The following is a 25,049-nucleotide window of genomic DNA, read 5'->3' on the forward strand; positions in this document are numbered from 1 at the left end:
GAATATGATAAACTCCCGCAGATCACTCACAACGATGAGCGAAAATGGTATAATAGTTATGGTAATTATGTATTGATTACAAAAGCCCTGGGTTGAATCTTACTCACTCCACATGTCCGATTGTTCCTCCATTTTGTCTCCTATTTCCTGCTCTTCCCATGTTTGTATAATATAATGTAAACTAACACAACTACTAACTAAATCTCACAAATTGGGGCTTCATAATAAAATAAATTAATCTACACACCAAATCTCTTGTATAACAATATAGAAAAGTTAAACAAGCCTTGTTGAGTTTGATTTCAATTGAAATAAAAAGGCAAGATCCTAAGAGCATCAACCTTGCATTAACCAAGCACCCAAACTCACTATTCTACAATCAACAACCCTCACTCAACAAGTTTTTCCTTCCCCGAATCACAGCATCAGACAAGTCTAGTCTAGATTAGATAAAAATTGCATACAATGAAAAAAACAGATGAATAATTGCTTGAAATGCTGTTCAACTTACACATCACAGCTGTTATTAGATTCTATTTTTTTCTCTGCCACACTTTGCTGAAAACATGCTGAAAAGTCAACCTGACATTAGGCCATTAGCTGAGGAATAATAAGAGAATGTAACATATATGTTAACCATCACTGCAAATTTAAAGGTAAATAAGCTTACGAAGAGTACGAGTGCATGAGTCAGCATAGCAGAGAGGTAGAGGGAAAACCTTGGGCTTGATCCTTCAGTTCCTGCTGGGTTTACCGTTCTTACCATGGTATAATAGGTGGTTCTTACATATCGAACAATTTCTTGGCTGAAAACAGGGAATGAATTAAAGCCAATACTGTAAAAGTAATTTTAAATCTGAAACCATCTTCCTACCAAATCCGGTCAACATTTGATGACAGGTGACAACAAATTTACGCAACCCATGTCTGAGTGCACAAGTGCAATATATCGCACAAGTCGTGCGCCACTTTTCCTCTCGCGGCTTCCCTATTACGCTAGTGTCGTCTGGTGGGGAACGGCGACAACTCGTTTTCTGTCAACACCATTCTGGTAGGCAAAATGTCAGGCAAAACAGTCTTAAAAAAGAAACTTTAGCTACTGAACGAGTAGAAGTGAATAAAAGTGCTAGTGAAAAGGACAATTGTAAAGAATAAAAGCCATTTATAAGTTATAACTCCTGTTTTCTCGACTAGTGTGTGGTTTAAGAGTAGGTGTCACAAATAATAAGTTTAGGAAGCAGTATGATGTGCATTAGTATGATGTGGAACAGACAGGTATAATTTAAAAACGAATTAAATCAAAACCTGGTTATCAATTTTTATAATTTTATTAGTTTGCAGGACAAAATTGGAGAGCTCGAGCAACAACAAGTAAATCAAAACAGCACAAAAAAGCAGTCTAAGAAAAAAGACGCAGCAGGTATAATAATGAGAAACTATTCACTTTTGTCAATTGCATCATCACAGTCATATAATAATTGTTTTTGTCATGAATGAAAAACTAAAACTTTATGTGTATTATGCTTTTCATTTAGGAGGCTATAAACTCTCACCGGTTAAGCTCTCCTCTCAGAACATGATTGGATTGATTGGCCATTTAAATGCCGTTTAAAATCAATCACTCTTTATCAATGAGAATGGATTCTACTACGGATACATGGTTGCTGGTTTATGTGTCTGGATTGATTTATCACCAATATTGAGCTAGGTATCTTGTCTTAATTTCATTATGTTGTTGATTTTTGTTGTCCCCTCTATTAATCTGTTTTTCTTTTTGTAGTTGCGTGACGCTCACGGCAGTCTTCGTTTTCATTACAACACTACATGATTGCTGGGAAGGTGAAGGCTTACCAAGATGTTTTTAGTTCCGTCTTATGGAATCCTGAATAAACTTCGAAAGTTGCGTCTACTAGATGGGATGGATTAATTAATTTTTTAGACTAGAAGTACGTCTTATAACTGTCATTCTGTGTTAATCAATTAACAAGGCTCGTCGCTCGATTTCACGCGAATAATTCATGAGAAATACAAATTTCGTAACACACAAATGTATTGTAGTTTGTACTGTAGGCTAGCCGTGTAACACCCAAACAGTAGACAATAGAAAAGATGAGCTATTAAAATAATTATAATCTTAAAGATAATCACTATGCACATTAAATCAACTGTTTTTGAATTCATATGTGGTTTGCTCATGAAAAATGGAGTATGGTTCATTTTTTCTAGCGGAAGCCAGCATAGCGTTACGTAAACAGGGGTTAAAAATCGTTCGGGGTGAAATACACGTATATACATAAACAATGGACTGTTTTTGAATACATATTTGGGTTCCGCGTGAAAAGTTGAGCATAGAATACTAGTTTTATTATTATTGGCGGCAGCCTGCATGGCTTTTATGGGCATCAGCGTGAAAACTCGTTCGGCCTTAATTATATGTACATGCGTATAAAATAGGGGGTTTTTGTATTCATATTCGGATTCCGCGTAAGAAGTTGGGTATAGAATATTAGTTTTTTAATATTGGCGGGAGGTTGCATATCATTTATAAACGTCAGCGTGAAAAATCGTTCGGCGTGAATTACAGGTGCAGACATATAAAATCGAACTTTTCTGAGTTCATATTTAGATTCAGCGTTAAAATTTGAATAAGGGATAATAATTTCAATATATTTGGCGGTAGCCTCCGGTAGTTATTCGTTTTCGACGAAATTTTTTATAGAAACAAAACGACCCAATTCGCATTCTTTATCTAGGCGACCTTTTTCAAAAATTTTTTTCGTCACAAATGACAAATTCCCGCCAAAAGTATTACTCTCATTCAACTTTTTACGCTGAATCCAAATATGAACTCAGAAAAGTTCGATTTTATATGTCTGCACCTGTAATTCACGCCGAACGATTTTTCACGCTGACGTTTATAAATGATATGCAACCTCCCGCCAATATTAAAAAACTAATATTCTATACCCAACTTCTTACGCGGAATCCGAATATGAATACAAAAACCCCCTATTTTATACGCATGTACATATAATTAAGGCCGAACGAGTTTTCACGCTGATGCCCATAAAAGCCATGCAGGCTGCCGCCAATAATAATAAAACTAGTATTCTATGCTCAACTTTTCACGCGGAACCCAAATATGTATTCAAAAACAGTCCATTGTTTATGTATATACGTGTATTTCACCCCGAACGATTTTTAACCCCTGTTTACGTAACGCTATGCTGGCTTCCGCTAGAAAAAATGAACCATACTCCATTTTTCATGAGCAAACCACATATGAATTCAAAAACAGTTGATTTAATGTGCATAGTGATTATCTTTAAGATTATAATTATTTTAATAGCTCATCTTTTCTATTGTCTACTGTTTGGGTGTTACACGGCTAGCCTACAGTACAAACTACAATACATTTGTGTGTTACGAAATTTGTATTTCTCATGAATTATTCGCGTGAAATCGAGCGACGAGCCTTGTTAATTGATTAACACAGAATGACAGTTATAAGACGTACTTCTAGTCTAAAAAATTAATTAATCCATCCCATCTAGTAGACGCAACTTTCGAAGTTTATTCAGGATTCCATAAGACGGAACTAAAAACATCTTGGTAAGCCTTCACCTTCCCAGCAATCATGTAGTGTTGTAATGAAAACGAAGACTGCCGTGAGCGTCACGCAACTACAAAAAGAAAAACAGATTAATAGAGGGGACAACAAAAATCAACAACATAATGAAATTAAGACAAGATACCTAGCTCAATATTGGTGATAAATCAATCCAGACACATAAACCAGCAACCATGTATCCGTAGTAGAATCCATTCTCATTGATAAAGAGTGATTGATTTTAAACGGCATTTAAATGGCCAATCAATCCAATCATGTTCTGAGAGGAGAGCTTAACCGGTGAGAGTTTATAGCCTCCTAAATGAAAAGCATAATACACATAAAGTTTTAGTTTTTCATTCATGACAAAAACAATTATTATATGACTGTGATGATGCAATTGACAAAAGTGAATAGTTTCTCATTATTATACCTGCTGCGTCTTTTTTCTTAGACTGCTTTTTTGTGCTGTTTTGATTTACTTGTTGTTGCTCGAGCTCTCCAATTTTGTCCTGCAAACTAATAAAATTATAAAAATTGATAACCAGGTTTTGATTTAATTCGTTTTTAAATTATACCTGTCTGTTCCACATCATACTAATGCACATCATACTGCTTCCTAAACTTATTATTTGTGACACCTACTCTTAAACCACACACTAGTCGAGAAAACAGGAGTTATAACTTATAAATGGCTTTTATTCTTTACAATTGTCCTTTTCACTAGCACTTTTATTCACTTCTACTCGTTCAGTAGCTAAAGTTTCTTTTTTAAGACTGTTTTGCCTGACATTTTGCCTACCAGAATGGTGTTGACAGAAAACGAGTTGTCGCCGTTCCCCACCAGACGACACTAGCGTAATAGGGAAGCCGCGAGAGGAAAAGTGGCGCACGACTTGTGCGATATATTGCACTTGTGCACTCAGACATGGGTTGAATTTACGACACGAAAACGATGACACTCACGCCATCTGTTTGTTATTCATTTCACTTTCAGAGCGAAGCGAAAACTAAGTCAAAAATAGTTTTGGTCGGTTTTGGTCCACATATTTTTCTGTATTGCTTCACATAACAGGATTAGTTCTCCGTCGTTCATGTATAGAAAAGAGAGACAAGATAATAATGGGAAAGAGAGGGACACAGACTGATTTTCCTATGCAACAGATACAGTAAAACCCAGTTCCTCTGTTTTTGTTTTTTTTTGTTAAAGTTTTCCGCCGTTACAGAAATTTTTTAATGATTTTAAATAAAGGCAGAATGGACTAACTCAATTCTTAAGAAAAATTATTTGGCTTAAATCTTTTTGGAAGGCACCGTGCCGGATCTTTTGTAGGGTTCCGAAGAACTCTCCTGCCAAGGCAGAAGATCGACACGAGGAATAGAGGATGAGTCACAATCCACGATTCGGTTTCTAAAATTAATTAAAAATGAATAGAAAAAAATTCTTGTTCGTAATCTCAGCCTCAAAGATCAAAACTTACGCATCAGATTCGAATTTGAAGATATAAGGTTGAGTGTATAATACGAAGCTATTGTCGCAGACGAGACGGGCAAAACTGATGTGCCGAATTTCGTACAATTGCTCTATAAAGTCAAAATGAATTAACCATCAAGCAGTCCAATTATTTTTACTGTGTTATACCTTCAGTGAACGAGCCGGGCTGTCCTCCAAGATCGTAAAAGTATCGATCACCTCGTTTCAGTCTCAAAAACTGATCGGCCACGATACATTGGAAAGTGGGGCCCAATAAAGCCCCTTCAGCTTTATCCTCTGAAACTCCTCCGATGTACAGGTCGATGTCGTCCACTGAGTCATATAATAACTCAAAGCGCTCAACAATCTAAAAGCGGAAAATTAAACGACTTGTTGGTGTCGGCAATTTAATTTAATTAATACCGCCGGAGAAATCAAATCAAGCAGATCACTAAATTTCTTTGCGCGAGGAATACCGCACAGGGCCCGATAATCGTTGTAGCCCGGCAAACCTAAACAGGCAAATTTAAAATGTATTTCACTTTTGTTTTTTTAATAAAAGCCAAAAAGATTTACCGTGATCACGACCGCGTTGAATATTTAGAGATACTAAATCCAAACCGAAACCTTTGCCTTCCTCTTCAAATAAGTGATTGGTAACCTATCAAGGGACAGTGTAAATTCACGAAAAATCATGAAACCTTAATTCAAAGTATTACACCTACCTCCTTAGAGAAATAATTGTCAAAATCTTGTCCGGGTTGAGTAGCCAAGCCAATCAAGAACTTCTCAAGGTTTCCCGGAGTATAGACCTTCTGCACTTTATTAAAGTGTTGGCGTAAAAGGATATGCGATTCCTTCTTCCTCCGACGATTGATTAGACTAATAGAATGATAGTTAAACAGCTGCTGATTCAAAAGAAAAAAATAATTTTGGACCTACTCTTGCTTTCCCTGGACAAGCGTGTGACCGAATCGGAAAGCGGCAGTGGCGAATTCATTCAAGATGCTTGGATTAAGATTTTTGTAGTAATTTTCATTCAAACCCTGTTGAAGTGGCAGCAAACCAAGTTCCTGCATCTTCGCTCTACCAATTACGATGGGCAGCCATTCATTGTAGGTAATGTGCTGCATTTGAGCAATCAGAATGCGCCTGGCCTCCTGGTAGAGTCGCTCGTCATCCCAGTGGGGATTCAAATAGGCGAGCTCCGCCGCAAGTCTGTTGTGCTCCCGCAAGAAAATAGTTTGCGTGACAGCCAAGTTGGGCGTCTGATTCGTTCGTGAATCACCTTTGTCAAACATGGGAATTTAATTAGACGTAATACAATAAAACTATTCATCTGACGGCCGCTACTGCACCTGCTTTGAAGCATTTCACATTATCGGGTGGATCTATGCCAGAGACGGCTTTGGATAAAGTACAGTTAGTCTCAGCCATGTTATCCGGAGGGAGTAGGTCCAAGTCATAATGGCCCTTTTGATGTGTCACTTTGAGTGTACCGTTTTCATAGGTGCGTAACGCAGCGGCCCTTTTATTGTCGGAGCCATACACGTTCGAATGATCCAGATAGTGGCTGATCCCATTCATCTAGATAATAAAGCAATTATTTCATTGAAAAAACTGTTATTCAAAAGCAAAAAAATTGCTACTTCCAAACTAAAATTTTGGGAGAATAAAGTACCGCTGATTATATACGAGACTAGTGACGCTTCATTAGAACTGACCTGCTCTCCATGGCCGAGGCTACAATCATATCTGGGTGCTGGGATGGTGCGGACGAAGCTCATGCAACGCTGACCAAACTTGGAGAAAAACGGATCTCCGTCTGGAATTTCAATGGGCATACATTCGGGATGGAGCAGCTCAGCGTCTGTTAATAGTTTTCCTTCTTCCGTGCAACACTCAATGCCCGAATTGTCGCCTATAAGGAAAATAATTAGTTAATTACGCGCTATTAAAAACATTAAGGTCGTCAAAATAAGAAAATAACTATACTCATGCGGAAGTTGGAACTCAAGGCCAAATCGTGCGCGAGAAACTGTCCGTATTGCATGACCCAGGTGGTTTCCGCTTCACTGGGAGAATTTTTATCCAAAACCACGGATATAGACACCAAACGGGGACTGCAATAAATTTTGACAATAATATTGAGATACCACAATGACAGGTTAATCAAATCTTGAATTAAACAAGTAGCGCTAAACCCATTTTTCTCCTACCTGGGAAGATCGCTTCCATTTTGCGTCCTTCGTGGCAACCAGACACCTGTTGAATCATTTCATCTTTTTACGCTGTCCTACATATTTATAATTTACTGTTATCGAATGAATACCATCGGCGTAAGCTGGAACAAGTGCGCGTTGAAACTGGGTGCGAGATTTGCCCCAGGATGGATACTTGAGGTTATTACATGAACCATCTATCGTCCGGAAGGGAGAAATAATAGTCTTTTCATCACAAATGGGATCAGCTGGACAGTAGTCTGACAAAATGGTATCTTTAAGATTGAATTGGGTCAAACCCAAACCAGCCTCTTCTGGAGTCAATTCGAATCTACATAGATTGAATATCGACATCATTTAATTGTTGAAATTGAAATCATTAGAAATACCACCTTTTGCCAAGTTCTCTGGTGGTCTCAATGCTAGTTAATGCGGCACGACTAAGATGTTCAGCTTCGGTCGCTGTCTGGAAAAGTAAATGCGTGTAAGATGACGAACTGGGTCTGATGGTGATGTTCTTGTCGCGGAGGAATTTCTCCGTCTCGTCCATTAACCTCATGTTGAAGCGACCCGCGTGAGCGGCAGCGTTCACAGAGTAAATGTCAATACACTGATGCTCACATTTCACATTTTTCTTGGTTTTCTTGATAGCTTCGCCATAACCTGTTGAAATAAAATCAATTTTAAATAGCTGTGACAAAAAAATTGAGGTAGTGAAATATTTACCGTTGTGGGGAATATCCGGACAACAAGTTCCTGGTTGTTCATCCGTCAGTTTGCAGGAAGTACCGGGAGTGATGAGAACGAGATCATACCACACTGCGCAATCTTTAGCTGGCCGACACTGCGACTCGTAACCACCAACTTTAGGACAGTAGTAAGGATATTCGTTGCTGTATTTGTTTGGATTTGCAGTAGTGTATGAAATGTCGAGTGGTGTCTCAAGTTTATAATTCGATTTCGGCACGTGATGGTCGGGGACGTAGGGAGGAAGAGTAGGTTCAACTTGAGGAAGTTCAACGTATGGAAGTTCATAGTAAGGTGGCGTTGTAGTCGATGGGGGTGAGCTAGTCGGTTCAGGACTCGGTGATGTTTGGTAAATTGGGTTATGTTCTTGATAAGGTTTGACGTACTGGCTTTCAAAAATCGGTTGGTACCGTCCATCGAACGGTAATTTAAATTCAAAACCCAATCCAGAAGGATCGTATTGAACCACATCATCGTCGCGCGGAGCCGTGCTGTAGTCTACTGGGCTCGGGTTTACATTCAATGTGGCAGGTCGAATAACGGAATTTTGACGTCTTATCTTTTTAATTCGACCATTTGACCCTTTTGGTTTCTCGACGCGTTCGCTGCTGGACGAGACAACAGAAAACAGCACGCCCAAAATAAGCACCGCGCCAACCGTCCAACGCGACAACATCTTGAATTCTTGAAAATAAAAAACAAATAAATGAAGCTATTAATTCATGCACGGAAATTGGATACACAGGAGGTAATTTTGAGAGTGTTTGCCCGCTTGTAAAATTTTTATAATAGGCCAAATTCAGTTCCCACTGCAGCAGTCAAACGGTTAACAGGTGGTTAACGTCACAAACAAGTTTTACAGAGTGTCAAATAACGTTTTTATAACTTCATCTCTTGAAGCGCCGTTTTATTTGAAATCGTACCACTGCTATTTAACACATCTCTGAAAGAAATGCTGGACAATTAAATCGTCATCACTCCCGCACGAAACTCTACACTGCAGCGCAACGAATAACTAGTAATCCTTAATTAAATGAAAATGAATTAGCACTGACCTAAAATGAGGCCTTAGAACTCCAATGTTGTACAGTTTTATAATACACTTGGTAGAGAACAACTCTATGGGATGTATGTTGCTGTTTTCACGACACCTGGTCAACTGACTCTGCTACGGAACCGTTTCTCTCTCTTGTATTTATACCCGATCAGGCGGGAAAGTTTGGTGGAAGCGTTTGACAAACATTTTTTTACGATTTTACACCATGGCGGTTGTCGGCTACATTATTTAAGCCATGCATACAATAGCTTTACCTTCCACCCTTTCGCTACAGTACTTGCCCCATAATGAATTGCTGTCTGTTAAGAAATACCTGCATCATAGACGAGATAAGATAACGCATAATATATATAAACAATCGCATTTGTTGGCATTCGTGTCGAGTCAGTGTCTGGAATTGAAATTCTTTCTTTCATAGTCTCAGAAACTTTCGCGTCGTCTGACTGCCTTGATTATCTGATGGCGCATAGCAATTGTCAACCCTTAAAAATACAAACAACCGAATTATGGGTGGACCATTGAGAGGAATTTCCGAACGCAAGTTTCCCCCCAGAAATAGCCGCGGCTTTCTCTACATATTTGAATGGTGTGTTTTTAACGACTTTGTTTACAGAGGCAATTGTTCTTCAGACATGTATAGAAAATTATACATGGTGGTGAATCAGAAAAAGAAGCCGGAAAGCGATAGTAAGGTTATTGTAGGCTATTTGTCACGTTACATGATAAGAATTCGAGAAAAAGTGTCGAAACAACATAAGAAATTGGCCATATAAATATGTTATCAGGCTGCATATGGACCATCTTGATTCCCAAACTCTCTATAGCGAAGCAGTTATAGATATAGTATAATTTTATTTCGACGAAAGTTTGGGAAAGTCGTAAACAAAGTCGTTAAAGAGATGCGGAAACACAGGGGTCGCATTTACAAACGTTCGACAGCCAACTGTTACCGGCACTAAAATGCTGTACGCCGATTTGGCAAACTCTTCCTTGTTCAAAGACGTTGAATTTCCTTAATAATATAAAAGGAACGAAAACATTCACACGAAAAACAGTGGGTTAACTATCGTGGAATATAGTCCCCAGAAAGGGTACTGTACAAAACAACCCATTTTCTTTATTTTCGTGCATGACTGGGTGCCGGCTGAGCAACCGGTATATCACACCTTCTGAAAATAGAAGTCCCGGTGTCTGTTCGTTTCGTTTTGTATGCATAGCGGTTTCATATAAGACAGCAATATCAATTCACTAATTCAAACAAAATGGAAGACAATTACCTGAACCATCTTATGACTTGCACAAGGCACTGGATACTGGATATTAGAAACCCACTGCTAAAACCACAACGTTCAATATCTCACGAACTGAACCAACTAAACCCACGAGCAAAGTGTTAAGACTGCCATTGTTGTTATGATGGAATGACGACAATGCTGCCATGTTGCCGGTTAATTAAAACTAGAATGTTCCTAGTTTTTTTTATTTAATTATATATTTATCCATTCCAATAATACAATTATAAAATGCTAAATGTGCAATCTGAATTAACATATGAATTCTTGATAAAAAAAATTTAAATCTTCTTGTATTGAGTAGCACCACAACAAGGCCTTTTGTATGGTTTCTCATAACCTTCCTGCCATGGGAGAAGATTTACACGAGGAATAGCCGAAGAATCACATCCCACGATACGATTTCTAATAAATGAAACAAAAATATTTAATTTATCCAATAATTAATCAAACAAATAAATGCTTACGCGGCAGATTCTGATTTAAAAACAAGTGGTTGAGTATGAAGCACATGGCTGTTATCGCATACGATGCGGGCAAAACTGGTTTGCCGAATTTCGTATAATTGTTCTGTATTCAAAATTAATTAGTATATTTAAAATAATTGCAATACCAGCATGTTTTTACTATGTAATACCTTCAGTGAACGAGCCGGGCTGTCCTCCAAGATCGTAAAAGTATCGATCACCTCGTTTCAGTCTCAAAAACTGATCGGCCACGATACATTGGAAAGTGGGGCCCAATAAAGCTCCATCGGCTTTTCTCTCAGAAACGGCTCCAATGAATAAATCAATGTCATCCACCGTGTCGTAAAGGAGCTCAAAGCGCTCGACAATCTATGAATAAACCCAAGAGTTATATAACGTCTGTTCCATTGTGCAATAAATAAGAGCACTTACGGCTGGGGAAATAATGTCAAGTAGATCACGGAAGTATTCAGCGCGGGGAAGACCACACAGAGCACGATAAGCATTGTAGCCGGGAAGACCTGAATAAAGACAGCCAATAAATATCCAATCATTTCTTTTGAGATTTTAATATGTTACCGTGATCACGTCCACGTTGAAGGTTGAGGGCCACCAAATCCATACCGAAACCCTTGCCTTCCTCTTCGAACAAGTGGTTAGTAATCTGTCACGACAAATTAATTAATTAAGAGCTGAAAATCAAATTAAGCTATATATCTTCATTATACCTCCTCGGTGAAATAATTGTCAAAATCTTGTCCAGGCTGAGTCGCCAAACCAATAAGGAATTTGTCAAGGTTGCCAGGCGTGTAGATCACTTGTGATTTGAAAAAGTGTTGGCGTAACAGAACGTGAGCTTCCTTCTTTCTTCTATGATTAACTAGACTGGAAAAGGAAAATAAACCCGTTAATAAAACCGAATCTCTCCCCCCAATAATAGCTAGTGATTAAACTTACTCTTGTTTTCCTTGAATAAGGGTATGTCCGAATCGGAAAGCAGCTGTAGCGAATTCGTTCAAAACGGTTGGATTGATGTTCTCGTCGTAATCGTCGCTGAAACCATCTTGAAGTGGCAGCAAACCGAAGTCCTGCATTTTGGCCACACCGATTACGATGGGCAGCCATTCGTTGTAGGTAATGTGCTGCATTTGAGCAATCAGAATGCGTCTGGCCTCCTGGTAAAGACGCTCGTCATTCCAAAACGGGTTCAAGTAGGAGAGCTCCGCCACAAGTCTGTTGTGTTCACGCATGAAAACGGTGTGCGTGACAGCCAAGTTGGGGTGTTCGTTCGACCGCGAATCACCTGCGAGAAAATTGGTTATTATGCAATTTTGAAAAATCGTTTTTGTGTGTGCATTTTCCCCACCTGCTTTGAAGCACTTGACATCTTTTGGTCGATCAATTCCAGAAATGGCTTTAGATAAGGTGCAATTCATCTCTTGATCGTTATCCGGCGGCAGCAAATCCAATTCGTGATGACCCTTTTGCGGAGTTACCTTCAGGGCGCCATTTTTAAATGTTCGCAACTCTGCGGCGTCTTTATCGTCGGAGCCGTAGACGTTGGAGTGATCCAAGAAATGGGTCAACTGATTCATCTACAAAAGTATCAATTGAAAATGCAAGAAAAGTGGGTTACATCTTTGGCAAAAGAAATACTGTCACACTATTACTGGGCAATTTCAACCCGTTGACATCCCATAAAGTTTCCAATTGGACCGTTTCAAAGTAGCAATTTAGGGTAATTTGAATGACTACGCTTCGAGTGATGTGTTAAATTCATGTAACAAAAATGAATAACACATGTTTTGCATGTCGACACGCAGCATCTGGTGTCGACATTAATTGCTGTACTGTAACGGCGAAACTCTCTTCCAAACGACTGACCTGTTCTCCATGACCGAAGCTGCAATCAAATCTGGGAGCCGGAGTGGAACGGACGAAGCTCATGCAACGTTGACCGAACTTGGAGAAAAACGGATCATCATGAGGAATTTCAATGGCCATGCATTCAGGATGAAGAAATTCGGTATTGTTCAACAACATTCCTTCTTCTGTGCAGCACTGGATGCCCATTCCGTTGGCGTCTAGGGAAAAAATTAATTATATCGTTATTAATTTAAATGCTTGCTAATCCAGCGTTGCAATATGTCATACTCATGCGGAAGACTGGAGTCGATGTTAAATCGTGATCCAAAAATTGGCCGTACTGCATAACCCATGTGGTGTCCGTCTCGGAGGGAGCATCAGCGTCCAAAACCACAGAAATTGACACTAAACGCGGACTGGAATAAGCGCAATAAAGCATTGGATGATTATTTTGCAAAGGACAATAAACTATGAAGAATACGTGAATGAAAGTTGATGGCTAGTTTCCAAAAAAGAAGGGGTTTATACACCCGTCGGAAATTTCTACATTGAGTACCGTAACGAATAGTGTGCAATATACCTGGGAAGATCGCCACCGTCTCCAGCACGTCTTGGAAGCCAAACACCTATACAGAGAAATATTGCAAATATGTAACCGACTGTCCCACATAGTTATTATTTTGAATTGTGTTGAAAGAATGCTATACCATCTGCGTACGCTGGAACAAGGGCGCGCTGAAATTGGGTGCGAGACTTTCCCCAGAAGGAACGTTTGATGTTGTTGCACGAGCCGTCTAATGTCCGGAAGGGAGAACGGCTAGTCTTTTGATCACAAACGGGATCAGCTGGACAAGTCTCTTTCAGAATTGTATCTCTTAGGTTGAATTGATTCAAACCAAAACCGGCCTCTTCTGGAGTCAATTCAAATCTACAGAGATTCAGAAAAAGATGTTTATAAATAAGATTCAATTATTAATCACAATTAATTTACCTTTTGCCAAGTTCTCTGGTAGTTTCAACGCCAGTTAGGGCTCCACGGCTGAGCATCCGTGACTCGAGAGTTGTCTGGAAAAATAGCAAATGTGTCGACTGGGATGAACTCGGTCTGACTGTGATGTTGTTGGCTCGCAAAAGTTTCTCCGTTTCGTCCATCAAGCGCATTTGGAACTGGCCAGCGTGAGCGGCAGCGTTCACAGAGTAAATGTCAATGCACTGTTTCTCCAACTTGACGATTTTCTTGTTAGCTTGCTTGATGGGCCCGTTATGACCTGGAAACAAACGAATTAAATTTGACATTCTTTGAAACAGAATAGAAAAATGTTACTCACTGTTGTAGGGAAGATCGGGACAACACATTCCTGGTTCTCCATCCGCCAGTTTGCAGGAGCTTCCCGGAGTGATAAGAACAAGATCGTACCAAACGGCGCAATCCTTGGCCGGTCGGCACTGCGACTCGTAACCGCCAACTTTCGGGCAGTAGTGAGTATATTTGTCGTCGTATTGGTAGGGACTTTCCGGATACAGACTCTCGAGTTTGTAAGACCCAGGATAATGAGGAGGAGGTTTAACAGCTTCATGATAAGCCGGCCTGGGTGGATAAGCTGTTTCAGGGCTGTAAGGGACATAAGCTGATGGCTTTTCGCGGTAAGCTGTTTTAGGCTGGACAGGTGGCTTGATTGGCTCAGCAGCAGGTCTTGGTGGCTCAGAGTGGTATGCTGCCGGTCGGAATTGGTATTGGAAAACTCCGGGCTTCTGAATCTCGAACCCGAGACCAGACGGATCGTATTGAACGACACTTTCGTCCAGCTTGGAATAGTCCAACAGATGGCTAGGGTTGCGGCCCAACACAGACGGTCGGCGTGAGTGATATTGACGACCGGTTCGGGCACTCTCTGTATCGGCTACAGGCTCTTTCTCTTCGAGTTTCTCTTCCACAGCATCTGCAGCATCGTCGCTGGCGGCAGCGGCAACCAACAGCAGGCCCACCATGACCATTCCAATTACCCATCGGGACATCATCTTCAGCAGCTGCAATGAAATCAATTCATATAAGTTACTTCAACACCTTTCTTCTCCATTAAAAAAAAGGAAAAGTTGGCTATTACTTATTTGTACAAGTCATGTGAATCTCGGATACGGTTACGATAGCAGAACAAAAATGACACCTTAATTAGAGTGTACAACTATTGGAGAGTTGAATCAAATTTCACCGCGGTGTGAAAATTGCCCAATAACCTCAATGACAACGACCACCTCAAATGCAATGCGTCACGCAAGAGTCATCCGAAAAATTGTCTATAATACAACACTGTTACTCTACGAGTTCCGCTTGATAAATGATAAGTGTCGTAGTCTACACGAGCACAGAGAAAGCGCAGGCGGCCCAATTTGATATCACTCGAAATAGCTCAGGCCCAACGTGTAACATCGCAGGCTAATCTCATAGCTTACCGCTAACGTTTCAATAGAGAATTTTAATCAATTTAGAATTCTACTTGAAGTGAATATTGATTCACACAGTTAAAAAACAAAGTCAATCAGCAATCAATAGGTTATACAAAGTGATTGGAATGTAACGCCTTTCTTCAATTGAAAAACTTTCATGGCCAATCGACACGGACGAGTTCTTCCATTCAAAAAATTAATGGAAAGATCAAAAGAAGTCAACAAATGAAGTGAATTGATAGATGGCTGATTACGTATAGTATCAAAGGCATTTGTTCACTCTTGTTTAAATACGTGTTGTACAACAATATCTTAATTTCCTTTTCTAAAAAAATAAAAGGGATTTACTACATTCACTTTCACTTGCGTCCATTAGCCAACAATTCGTTTAGCACGACTAAATTCAATGTTCGTGATGGACAAATAAAAATGAAGTGAATCAAATCCTACCTGAGTGAAGTTTGAGTTGGTGTAATTTTTAAAAAACTTGAGTTCGTAAATGTTTTTCTTCTTTTACAAAATGACGACAAAGAGCAGAGCACACTGTGAGGTATGTGTTCCAGTTTCCACGACGTCTGACCAAGTGAGCTCTGTCAAGAACACGCTTGCCTCTCTTGTATTTATAGAGGGCCCGCGTTAGCCGAGCGCGGGAGTCACGAACGAATGGCAGAACTAGGGAGAGGGAGAGAGAGAGAGAGGATACGGTACCTTTTCAACAGGTGCACGGTGTGTTTCGTGAGTTTATTTAATGGGCCGGTAACTGTCGACGGAATCAAACGCAATCCTGATTAGCTCTGATAGACCGTGACCGATCTCTCGAAAAATCGCCATCACCTCGAATCATTGATGCCGTTCGTGATGTCATCAAGTCGTTATAAACATATTGACACCTCCGCCAATTATTTAAAAATGTCGAATCTATCGTTTTGGTCGAACATTGGAAAACAAAATATTAAAATAAGTCTCATCTGCACGACGAGCAATTAAATTTGAGTTTCACTGGACAAAAAGTGGACCGCGCGCAGTTATTTGACGAATGTTTGTTTTGCTGAAGGGATTTTTTTTGACTAAATAGATTTAGGTTGTCGGTGATTCATTGGAGAGAGCTTACAGAAATAGTATAGTACAAAAGTAAGACGATACTAAAAAGAAGTATTTTTATGATCTTGTTCGAGAAACCACGTACGCCACTGAACGAGACAACCCTGATGGCATTCAAACGCAACCTAATCGTAGCGTGAAATTGAAGTAACAGCCGTTGTCTGTCCCGGTAGTTGTCGGAATACTGCCGCTGCGTTACCGTTAACCCCATTCAGCATTGTCACGTGAAATGATTGTCTTCCGAATTCCCATCATATTTGGCTTTTTCAAAAATGAATTCAATTCTATTTGTGTTTTAAGTTGAGATTTATGGCCGTCGTGAAATCATATTAATAGCGAAGCAGGTGTTTCAAGCTTCGATTGTGAAACACGTCCATGGAATGAGCCAATGTATTTCAACAATTAAATGAAGTGAATATATTTCAACAATCCAAGTGACGTATTTCACAATCGACTTGACGGGCCCGTCAAGATATTCTGACATAATTAATACGAGAAAAGTAACGGAATCCGCTGTTAAATCTGATTCTAACTAAGTGAATTTCGGAATGATTTCGCTTTCGTTTTTTTTTTTAAACGGCTGTTATTAACTAAACAAATAATTAAATCAACACCACGCAGAATCTTTCGCCGAACTTTCTCCATCGTGCCAATGGCTTTTGCAAATGCGTCAAAAATGTTTTTCCCTAAACGGGAAAGTGCCCATTCGATGCATCGTCCACGTCGTGTTCGAGATATTTCGTTTAAAATCGACGCGCCGGCTATGATGTAAAACAGGGCGTGGACGTTCGGTACACATTCACGGTCGAAAAGAGAAAACGCGCTGCTGTCGATGAAAGAGAATTTCGTTATTCTTTTCAAGCTACGTATACTATTTTGTAGGTATACACAACCAAGCTGGCGGGACAACCGCCTACGAGTGTGGGAAAAAACAAACACCAGACACGATTTCATCTGATTTTTCTAAATTCATCTTCCAACTAAAAAGAGAGAACTGTGTCACTTACCAATTCTTCTGTTTTGACAATAGAAAATGGACCCATTTCTTTCTTGTAAACTGATTTTCCAGATGTTGTCCAGTTCCGCGTCTATGGTTTTTATTGACAAGAAGAGCCACATGACGATTTGAGAGCACCAGACTGGCCGTCCTTGTGTAATACATCCGTTTTCTACAAATTAAAAAAAAAAAGAAAAAATATTACGCAAAAGAAGCCATTCAGGTTGTCCTGTCTAACTGGTGAATGGTCGACGCCCAAGTGACGTCTTTGAGGAAATCTCTTCTTTTATTTTCAATGCCGTTGCATCAATCATCAAGGCCGATACTTTTTTAAAAAATAACCCAGCACGGAGAACATTTTGCGTTGTTAGTTTTTTAACAATAGTCAAGTCTTTTGACCAAAAGAGTTCCAGCCGGGTCGTGACTCATAAATCAGACCTTCTCTTCGGGATTTCTCCTGACGCGAACAAAACACGTAACAAATCGTCCGTCGGGTTGCGTTATATAATTAGCAAACCAAACGAATTTAATGACGGCATGGGAGCGCCGTAATATTACTCGCCCGTAAGCGGTTCGAGGATTGAAATCCACACAAAAATATTATTTGGAGAAAAGACAAGAAAAACGAAAGTATTAGAAACGTGGGGTTCGTCTTCTCCAGTCACGCCGCCCGTTATACGGTTGCCTTTTGTTGTTGATTGATCCCTATCTCCAATAAGTGAACAACGCCGGCAATAATTCAGCTTGTTATTATTTACGCTCCTCGCAAGTAGGTTAAACTGCGGAGAAAGTCACAGGAGGACATTTTTCTTAATTATTTCGAAGGCAAATGTAGCAGAACGTGTACCTACCAAAAACCTGCGGTTGCCTTATTTTTACCTATTACCTATGCCGCTGCTGTTGTTGTTGTTGTGTGGGTGCGGTTTGCCCACCCACCCACCCCAAAGCGCGCCAACAATTTGTTTCTTGAACGCACGAAGGCAATCGCTTTCGGACGTCCAACCTTTTAACTCAACACCCTTTTGATTCACATTTCTTTTTAACAAAATAGATGCTTTATTGTTGCGACATAGTACGTACTTATGTATACTATCTCGAATCAAAAAGAGGAAATCGGAATTCAAAACAACGTTTTACACCTTTCACTAAAATCAGTCAGCCGTGTACATTCCTATGTACCGCCAAGGAAGACTATAGCGTGTATCCCGAAGCTACGCTGGGAGGCATCAGGTGCGCTAGGTGTACTACAACAATCAAGCCCAGCTATTCATCCCGACTTGGAATAATGCATTTTCCAGTGGGCGGATGAGTCAAAACTGTCTGAACAATTCAACTCATTTGCAAAGATTTCTTTTCACGATCTTGAGATTGCCACGGCGTTGTGCAATTGAGAAGAAAACCTATAGTAGTACAGTTGAAATTGCATCATTTCGTCACGGCTTCTCGACCCACAAAAGTGAGGGACTCGTTGCCAGTTGATGAACTATCTCAAGTCTTTGTGAAAAAAGTAAAAGTTTTCGCAAACATCGCGTTTATCGCTCGCGATCATTTCTACATTACAAATGGCACGGATCGATTTTGTGGATAAAGTATAAATATAACAAGGTTGACGGTCAGGTTTTTCCCCCCCATTATTTTCAAAGAAAGTGTAAAATAAATCCAAGCGTAAATAAACGCACTAAATCAAAATTTTCGATAACGTCAATAGTATTCCAGGGTCAAGCTTGGCTTGGCTTTAGAAACTATAGTATAAGGGTTCATTAGCTTAGTTTGTTAGAACTTGATGTCACAAAAGAAAAAAATGTTACTATTTGAAGTAGGTGGACAAAAGTTGTTGTAAAGAACCTGTGACGAATCGATGGAAACAGAAAACAAGTATTCAGGACTTATGATCGATGAGACAAGGCCAGCAATTGTATGGTCAAGATTTTTAAAACAACTCGTAAAATTCCATGGCAAAATAGGCTACTGAAAGAATACACAAAAGAGATTACTGCATTAGGGCACTTGTAGTTGCACCATGACTCGCCAGACGTAAATAAATTTATTAGGAAAAACGTCTTTGATTCCTCTTGTTTTCTTCTATAGTAGCCTAAAGTAGGCCACAAATGGTAATAAATGTCTGCCATTTGTATTTCCAGCCGAACTTTTTCTCCAAATCCTACTCCACCCAACATTAAAGTGTACGCCATAGTGTTTATACGGCTTTGCATTTTGTCATGACGAATTTCAAAGACTTTTTCGAAGGCAAAAACCCAAAGTTCGAGAGTTCATTGCAGGGAGGCACGCATTTCTCCACGTGTGATGCACGACGTTTTATTACCTTGCCTTTTTGGTAGATCCTGAATAGAAAGAAAAAGTGAAGTCCCACCTTTCTCTCTATGCTTGCAGGTTCACACCAATTACCACAAGAAAGCATTAGCCTACAACGGAACAGAGATTTGCATCCCAAAGGTAAAAGTCTAGGATTACGTCACACGAAGGCTAAAAATGATGGGCACTCTAACGTCTCTTCTATCGTTCAAATTGCGTGACAAAGACCAGACAAATAAATGCTAACATATTATTTAAGCCCTAAAACAATGTTGTTCTTTTCACCCCTACTCGCTATAACATTCATGGATTTTACTTCGATAACTTCACTGTCGAACATGTGATTGACGCCACATTTTGTTATCTCAACAATACACAAAGTTTCAGCTGAAAAGAACTGCGAAATTCAACAATTCTTGTTTTTCCTTAGAAAATTAAACGAAAAAAGTTATAGACTAACCTGATGTGTACTCGATTAGCAGCTCTTGCAAATTCTTCATTGTTGTAGTCATGGAGAAAACTTTACAGGATCTTAAACAAAATAATATGTTCTCAACACTTTTTTCAAGCTTTTTTTAACACGGAATGAACATCAAACGAATGAAGAATTAAAAAATTTACATAATGTTACGATCTTGCCAAATCAGTAAAAATATGGCGTGTAATTTCATTTTTTTTTATTAAAAGAAATTAGTTTGAACTTTCTAATTTTAAATTCCGGAAATTAGAAAAATTAAGTAAATTTTACCGTTAACGTCGAACGAGAGAAATTTGTGATTATTTTCGCTTTAAAAATGTTGTCTTGCTTTGATTTCATCACAGTCTCCATTTTTTGGTCACACCGACTCACACAAAGAAAACAAAAGAAGACTACCAGTCGGGCAGTCGACAAGCTCATAATCTGTGTGGGTAAAAAAACTCCACCTCTTGTTCCGAAGTCTCGAAAACAAAAGTCTTATAGAGGAAAGGAAAACGTTGGATTTAGTTAGTTATTTTCTTAGTTTTAGTTCTAGACAAATAATAATAATAACAATTGGAAATAGGATTGGAAATGATTCACTTGAAAAACCTTACTGAACGTGTTGGGTGCCCTTTTGACCCTGTGCACGTGGTTGAAAGACGGTGAGTGATATCATTTTTGTGTTTTTTTTAACAAGTAGTTCAAAATTGTGATATTTTAAAACAGGAAATTACAACATCATTTGGTCAAGTGTATTAGAGTAAGTACTTTTACTAGTTTACTGTTATCATTAAATACCTTTACGTCTGTGATGCAACTTAATTTGCAGAATCTTCCAAAAAACCATGATTTTGTTCAATGCCAATATTGGCACCTGCACTATGTTAGAAGGAGTGAATTGAATGATCACCTAGAATCTTGTGAGCACAAGTTAGCTAAAGAGGCTAATAAGAAAACGTGGGAGGGTAAGTCTAAGTCCATATATTATGTTTCATTCAGTAATTTGGTTTATTAATTTGTATTACCACCTGTTTAGGGGACAAACAAACAAAGTTTTTTCAACCAAAACTGAAGTATAATGAAATCCTACCATCTACTGAGTTATCAGAGAGCTGGGATGATGCAACATTGACTGCTCCTAGCTTCTCGTCTGAAATAATGAGTGCTAAGGCCAACTACATGACGTAATTGTATTAATATTGCTGCCCATAGATTTTTATGTACAACTATTCCTCTTTAGTGTTCCTCAAGGGTTATCCAAAGCCAAGCGTAAGGAATACCGCGAAAACGAACGAGAACGCTTGCGGGAGAGGGAGTATACTTACATAAATCAAATCATGTTGAACTATTTTATTATTTGCTAAATATTTAATTTCTACTTTAGAGAAAAGGAAAGAGTATTTGTGGCTAAAGGAGAGAAAATCCAGCAAGTACAAAAGGAAACGATTATTCCAGTACCACCTCGAAAACCAACTGGTAAATTTTTATCTTCTCGTTTACACTAAAATTAGATTTTCTTATTCAATTTGTTTACACAATTTGTAGAGAATCCAGTAAGACGCCTAAGTCGAATTGCAGCAAACTTTCAGGTGCCAAAAGAGCATGTTGAAGAATCAAAAGGACTTCCTTCGCCTGCTAGATCTTCACGTAACGGTAGTGCTGGAAGTACTCCTGCAATCGGAAGAGGCAGAGGACTTTTGGGTGAGTTAATATGTCATTATCATAAGTATCAAAGAACGTTATCTTAATATTATTTCCAAGGTTGGAGCCATATTTCTGAACCAGACCGAACATTTCGCTTCTCCCCGGAAGAATTTCCTAATTTATAATTAGTAGTACCTACTCCATAATACGGTCACCTACTCCAAGTTTGAAATATCCTGTTTCACTTTTCAAGTTCATTTGTTATGAAAACACAGACCTTTTTTGAGTTAATAAATTTCATTTTGGGTTCAGGTATATCCTTTTCAACAAAACAAGACTTAGTTTTAAGAAAAGAAATTCTTGGAATTCCAAAAATGCTTTTCCTTTAAAAAACCATGAGAAAAAAAATCAAAAAATACCGTCAAAAAATAATTTCTAGTTGCAATGGAAATTTGGCAGCAATGCATTCAAAGATATTGCAGACGAACACCTGTCAGACGAGCTGTTCAGTATTCAGTTAGATTTAGAACCACGTGTGGGATAGTTGGAACCTACAAAGTTGAATAACAATTAAGTTAAGATGGGCAAGCCTAAAGGTACATCCAGTCGTAAAACGAAAGTGGATGCTGTATCGGACGACGAAGAATATCAGGATGCCGTCGACCCAAATGCATCGGAATTCATATATGATGCTGTTGACGAATACTACGAAAACGAGGAACGCGAAGGTGCAGAGAAATTGGCCAAGTTGATGAAAAGGCCCAAAAGATACATACAGGTATTAACATGTGTGAAATTACTCTGTTAATATCTAGTTTTTTATTGGTTGTAAATTTTCCTATATTTCAGGAAGATGTATTGGGAGTAGCTTCATCATCTGACGAAGAAGAAACATTGAAGATGTCAAAAAAGAAAAAGCTGAAGAAGGCCCGTTTAGATGCAGAACCATTACCTCCCCTTGATAATGAACTGGAAGATGAGAAGGAAGGAGATGATGAAGAAGAAAATCTGGAATGGGGAAAAAAAAGATCAGCATACTACAATGCTGACTACGTTGATGAAGAATGGGATGGTATATTTCGATTAAAAAATGCATCTTCTGTTATCTGCTACAGTAATAACCATTAAAATATTCTAGATGCAAATGAGTCGGATGCTGAGGTAGCAGAACTAGAAGAACAAGAAGCACTTGCAATTCAGCAAAGAATGGCCCAACAGTTGGAAGAAGCAGATTTTGGTTTAGATTTCATCACTCACTTAAAAGTGACAAATTAATGAAACTAAAGTTGGAGCATCTTATTTAATCTTCTTTGTATTACAGGAAGCTGACAAAATCAAAGGACAAACATCTGTACAGGAAGAGAAAATTGACGTTAATCTTTCTCATTTATCCAAACGAGAAAAACTTAAACTATTGACGGAAGAGTCTCCAGAACTGATTGAACTCGTTGAAGATTTCAAGTGTAACTTCTAATCGCTGAATTAAATTATCGATGTTTAGTATTAAAAACACCTATCTTATCTTTCAGGTCAAATGGCAGAGCTTAAAAACAATCTAGAACCCATTTTAAAATTAGTGACGGAAGGAGTGCTACCTGCAAGTCCAGGAGTGGATTACGTCACATCGAAATACCAGCTCATCCTCAAGTATTTTACGTACAACTCCTCTTCTTGAAATTTTATTACATTTTTCGTCTGTTTATATTTTTCAGCTACTGCACACAGATTGGCTATTATTTTGTGCTGAAGTCTAAAAGAATATCCGTGCAGAATCACCCTGTCGTTAAACGTCTGGTTCAGTTCCGAAGTTTGCTACATCAGCTTGAAAATGCAGGTGCAAGTCTACAGCCGGAGATCGACAGTTTGTTAACGAAAATTAAAGAGGATGAAAAGATGACTCGTGAAGACTTTGTACGCACCGTCATTCCTCCAAGAAAGAAACTGCGCATTTTATCAAGTCGTCCTCAGTCGGCTGTAGTCGAGACAAGCAAGCCAGAGGAAAAGAATGCTGTCACGAAAAAGAAAATCAACGTACCCTTGACTCGAGACGAAGAGCAAGCATTAGATTTCTACAAAGCGGTCAGTAAATCAAAGAAAGATTCTGAAGATGAAAGTGAAGATGGTGACGAAGATCCAAACCTTGATTTGACTGCTGGAGCTGATTCAGCCATAAATGCTTCAGAGCAAGGAGAAGAGGACATTGGCAAACGTGGCATCAACTATCAAATTGCTAAAAACAAGGGCTTGACACCGCATCGGTCGAAAGAACAGCGCAATCCTCGTGTCAAACACCGTATGAAGTTCCGAAAGGCAAATATCCGCAGGAAGGGCGCGATTCGCGAGCCTCGCAAAGAACTCAAGAAATACGGCGGTGAGATCTCTGGCATTAAGGCGACCGTCATTCGAAGTGTTAAACTTAAGTAAACCTTTCAATATGTCTTTACAAATATACTGTTTAAGTGTAAGTAGCTTGAATGATTTATTTTTTTCATTTCCTTCCAAGTAATTGGGTAAGAATGAATACGTTCTTCGAGGTAACAAACGGTTGAAATTTTCTAACATTTCATTTTCCATTTCAGTTGCCCTTGCGCAGTTTTTTTTTATCAAGTTGTCTGATAGTAATCTTTCGGTAGTAGTAATCTTTCATATGAATGTTAACACTTTGCTGTTTACATTTTGCTTATGACAAATCTTTTAAACCTGATAGGCTGATATCTTAAAAACCTCGTTTTTTTTTATAAATTAGTCAGCAATGAATGCTTTTATCTGAATCATAAAAGCAGCAAAATGTTTATCATTCTTGTCACATTTTAAATGTGAAATAAAGGCAGACATTTTCTGACTATATTCCTCTGCTATTTAGAATTTCTCAGGAATAACTAAACAAACTAAAAACGAAGGTGTTGTTCCACGAAGTCATAATTTAGCTCCGCAAGATATCAAAAGTAAAAATGAATGTAATAAACGATCGACTTTAGGTTAGTAGGTAAACAAACACATGTTAAGGTTTCAGTTAGGGGAATTCAGGGCTTCATGTTCGGGGTAACAAACTGACTTAATTGTCCGATGGATTGAAAATATGTTTATACGCTACGCTTGTCATGTTAATCACCGTTTAAACCGGAAGCCCGTCAGGATGTGCGGTTACTTGCGCTGCATCTCTTAAATTTCGATTTAAAAAAAATTGCTGAATCCTATGAATATAGTTGGAGACTACGGCAAGTGGTTTAAATTTATCAATGAGAACCAGCATAACAGCAAATTTGTTTGTTTATTCCAGAAAGTAACGCGGGCAATGTCCTTGCAAGTTGCAACTGGTTGCAACTTGCCCAATTCATTGACAAAAAAGGTTTC

At 38.9% G+C, this 25,049-nt stretch overlaps 4 protein-coding genes and 2 long non-coding RNA genes across 10 annotated transcripts; 3 read left to right on the forward strand and 3 right to left on the reverse strand.

The window, feature by feature from the left end:
• Positions 1-915: 915 nt before the first annotated feature.
• LOC124199812 lies at positions 916-2,048 on the forward strand. 2 transcript variants are annotated; one of them, XR_006877007.1, is made up of 4 exons: positions 916-1,275; positions 1,335-1,420; positions 1,536-1,708; positions 1,781-2,048. It is a non-coding gene; the product is annotated as an uncharacterized LOC124199812 (long non-coding RNA). The 2 variants fall into 2 exon arrangements; XR_006877008.1 differs by having other exon boundaries at positions 1,342-1,420.
• A 1,367-nt stretch (positions 2,049-3,415) lies between these two features.
• LOC124199811 lies at positions 3,416-4,550 on the reverse strand. 2 transcript variants are annotated; one of them, XR_006877006.1, is made up of 4 exons: positions 4,189-4,550; positions 4,044-4,122; positions 3,756-3,928; positions 3,416-3,683 (listed from the first exon to the last, which is right to left on the reverse strand). It is a non-coding gene; the product is annotated as an uncharacterized LOC124199811 (long non-coding RNA). The 2 variants fall into 2 exon arrangements; XR_006877005.1 differs by having other exon boundaries at positions 4,044-4,129.
• Positions 4,551-4,645: 95 nt separating this feature from the next.
• LOC124199797 (peroxidase-like) lies at positions 4,646-10,533 on the reverse strand. Of its 2 annotated transcripts, none has more exons than XM_046595751.1 (15): positions 10,388-10,533; positions 8,033-8,737; positions 7,699-7,969; positions 7,417-7,637; positions 7,304-7,349; positions 7,080-7,207; positions 6,809-7,005; positions 6,443-6,671; positions 6,027-6,372; positions 5,810-5,966; positions 5,661-5,745; positions 5,508-5,596; positions 5,253-5,451; positions 5,092-5,194; positions 4,646-5,021 (listed from the first exon to the last, which is right to left on the reverse strand). In XM_046595751.1, exons 2-15 carry the CDS (start codon positions 8,727-8,729, stop codon positions 4,904-4,906), a joined length of 2,886 nt encoding a protein of 961 aa, XP_046451707.1. In that variant the 5' UTR covers positions 8,730-8,737; positions 10,388-10,533; the 3' UTR covers positions 4,646-4,903. The 2 variants fall into 2 exon arrangements, with proteins under 2 accessions (XP_046451707.1, XP_046451706.1); XM_046595750.1 differs by lacking the exon at positions 10,388-10,533 and adding an exon at positions 9,109-9,300.
• A 140-nt stretch (positions 10,534-10,673) lies between these two features.
• LOC124199814 (peroxidase-like) lies at positions 10,674-15,892 on the reverse strand. Its single transcript, XM_046595767.1, has 15 exons — positions 15,631-15,892; positions 14,064-14,763; positions 13,727-14,003; positions 13,443-13,663; positions 13,316-13,361; positions 13,024-13,151; positions 12,754-12,953; positions 12,236-12,464; positions 11,827-12,172; positions 11,598-11,754; positions 11,449-11,533; positions 11,302-11,390; positions 11,040-11,238; positions 10,870-10,972; positions 10,674-10,807 (listed from the first exon to the last, which is right to left on the reverse strand). The coding sequence occupies exons 2-15, from the start codon at positions 14,752-14,754 to the stop codon at positions 10,684-10,686; spliced, it is 2,895 nt and encodes a 964-aa protein (XP_046451723.1). The 5' UTR covers positions 14,755-14,763; positions 15,631-15,892; the 3' UTR covers positions 10,674-10,683.
• Positions 15,893-20,415: 4,523 nt separating this feature from the next.
• Positions 20,416-22,010, forward strand: LOC124199815 (protein D7-like). 2 transcript variants are annotated; one of them, XM_046595768.1, is made up of 9 exons: positions 20,416-20,575; positions 20,635-20,713; positions 20,778-20,811; positions 20,881-21,016; positions 21,088-21,235; positions 21,292-21,366; positions 21,436-21,527; positions 21,597-21,752; positions 21,813-22,010. In XM_046595768.1, exons 2-9 carry the CDS (start codon positions 20,643-20,645, stop codon positions 21,878-21,880), a joined length of 780 nt encoding a protein of 259 aa, XP_046451724.1. In that variant the 5' UTR covers positions 20,416-20,575; positions 20,635-20,642; the 3' UTR covers positions 21,881-22,010. The 2 variants fall into 2 exon arrangements, with proteins under 2 accessions (XP_046451724.1, XP_046451725.1); XM_046595769.1 differs by having other exon boundaries at positions 20,464-20,554.
• Positions 22,011-22,181: 171 nt separating this feature from the next.
• On the forward strand, positions 22,182-24,160 carry LOC124199820 (something about silencing protein 10-like). Its single transcript, XM_046595778.1, has 6 exons — positions 22,182-22,473; positions 22,545-22,767; positions 22,834-22,958; positions 23,017-23,158; positions 23,225-23,342; positions 23,408-24,160. Exons 1-6 carry the CDS (start codon positions 22,276-22,278, stop codon positions 24,117-24,119), a joined length of 1,518 nt encoding a protein of 505 aa, XP_046451734.1. The 5' UTR covers positions 22,182-22,275; the 3' UTR covers positions 24,120-24,160.
• Positions 24,161-25,049: the final 889 nt, after the last annotated feature.

This window comes from Daphnia pulex, chromosome 8 (assembly GCF_021134715.1).
Source record: "Daphnia pulex isolate KAP4 chromosome 8, ASM2113471v1".
NCBI lineage: Eukaryota > Metazoa > Arthropoda > Branchiopoda > Diplostraca > Daphniidae > Daphnia > Daphnia pulex.

Bases quoted from the DNA above. Each gene is read 5' to 3' on its own strand.
- LOC124199820 (XM_046595778.1), top strand. From the start codon at position 22,276: ATGGGCAAGCCTAAAGGTACATCCAGTCGTAAAACGAAAGTGGATGCT. The intron at 22,474-22,544 runs GTATTAACATGT...CCTATATTTCAG, and splicing joins GGCCCAAAAGATACATACAG to GAAGATGTATTGGGAGTAGC. The intron at 22,959-23,016 runs GTGACAAATTAA...TTTGTATTACAG, and splicing joins ATTTCATCACTCACTTAAAA to GAAGCTGACAAAATCAAAGG.
- LOC124199797 (XM_046595751.1), bottom strand. From the start codon at position 8,729: ATGTTGTCGCGTTGGACGGTTGGCGCGGTGCTTATTTTGGGCGTGCTG. The intron at 7,006-7,079 runs GTATAGTTATTT...TTTTCCTTATAG, and splicing joins GAGTTCCAACTTCCGCATGA to GCGACAATTCGGGCATTGAG. The intron at 5,452-5,507 runs GTATTAATTAAA...TTCCGCTTTTAG, and splicing joins TTGATTTGATTTCTCCGGCG to ATTGTTGAGCGCTTTGAGTT.
- LOC124199814 (XM_046595767.1), bottom strand. From the start codon at position 14,754: ATGATGTCCCGATGGGTAATTGGAATGGTCATGGTGGGCCTGCTGTTG. The intron at 11,391-11,448 runs GTAACATATTAA...GTCTTTATTCAG, and splicing joins TCAACGTGGACGTGATCACG to GTCTTCCCGGCTACAATGCT. The intron at 11,239-11,301 runs GTAAGTGCTCTT...GTTTATTCATAG, and splicing joins TTGACATTATTTCCCCAGCC to ATTGTCGAGCGCTTTGAGCT.
- LOC124199815 (XM_046595768.1), top strand. From the start codon at position 20,643: ATGATTCACTTGAAAAACCTTACTGAACGTGTTGGGTGCCCTTTTGAC. The intron at 20,714-20,777 runs GTGAGTGATATC...ATTTTAAAACAG, and splicing joins GTGCACGTGGTTGAAAGACG to GAAATTACAACATCATTTGG. The intron at 21,017-21,087 runs GTAAGTCTAAGT...CCACCTGTTTAG, and splicing joins TAATAAGAAAACGTGGGAGG to GGGACAAACAAACAAAGTTT.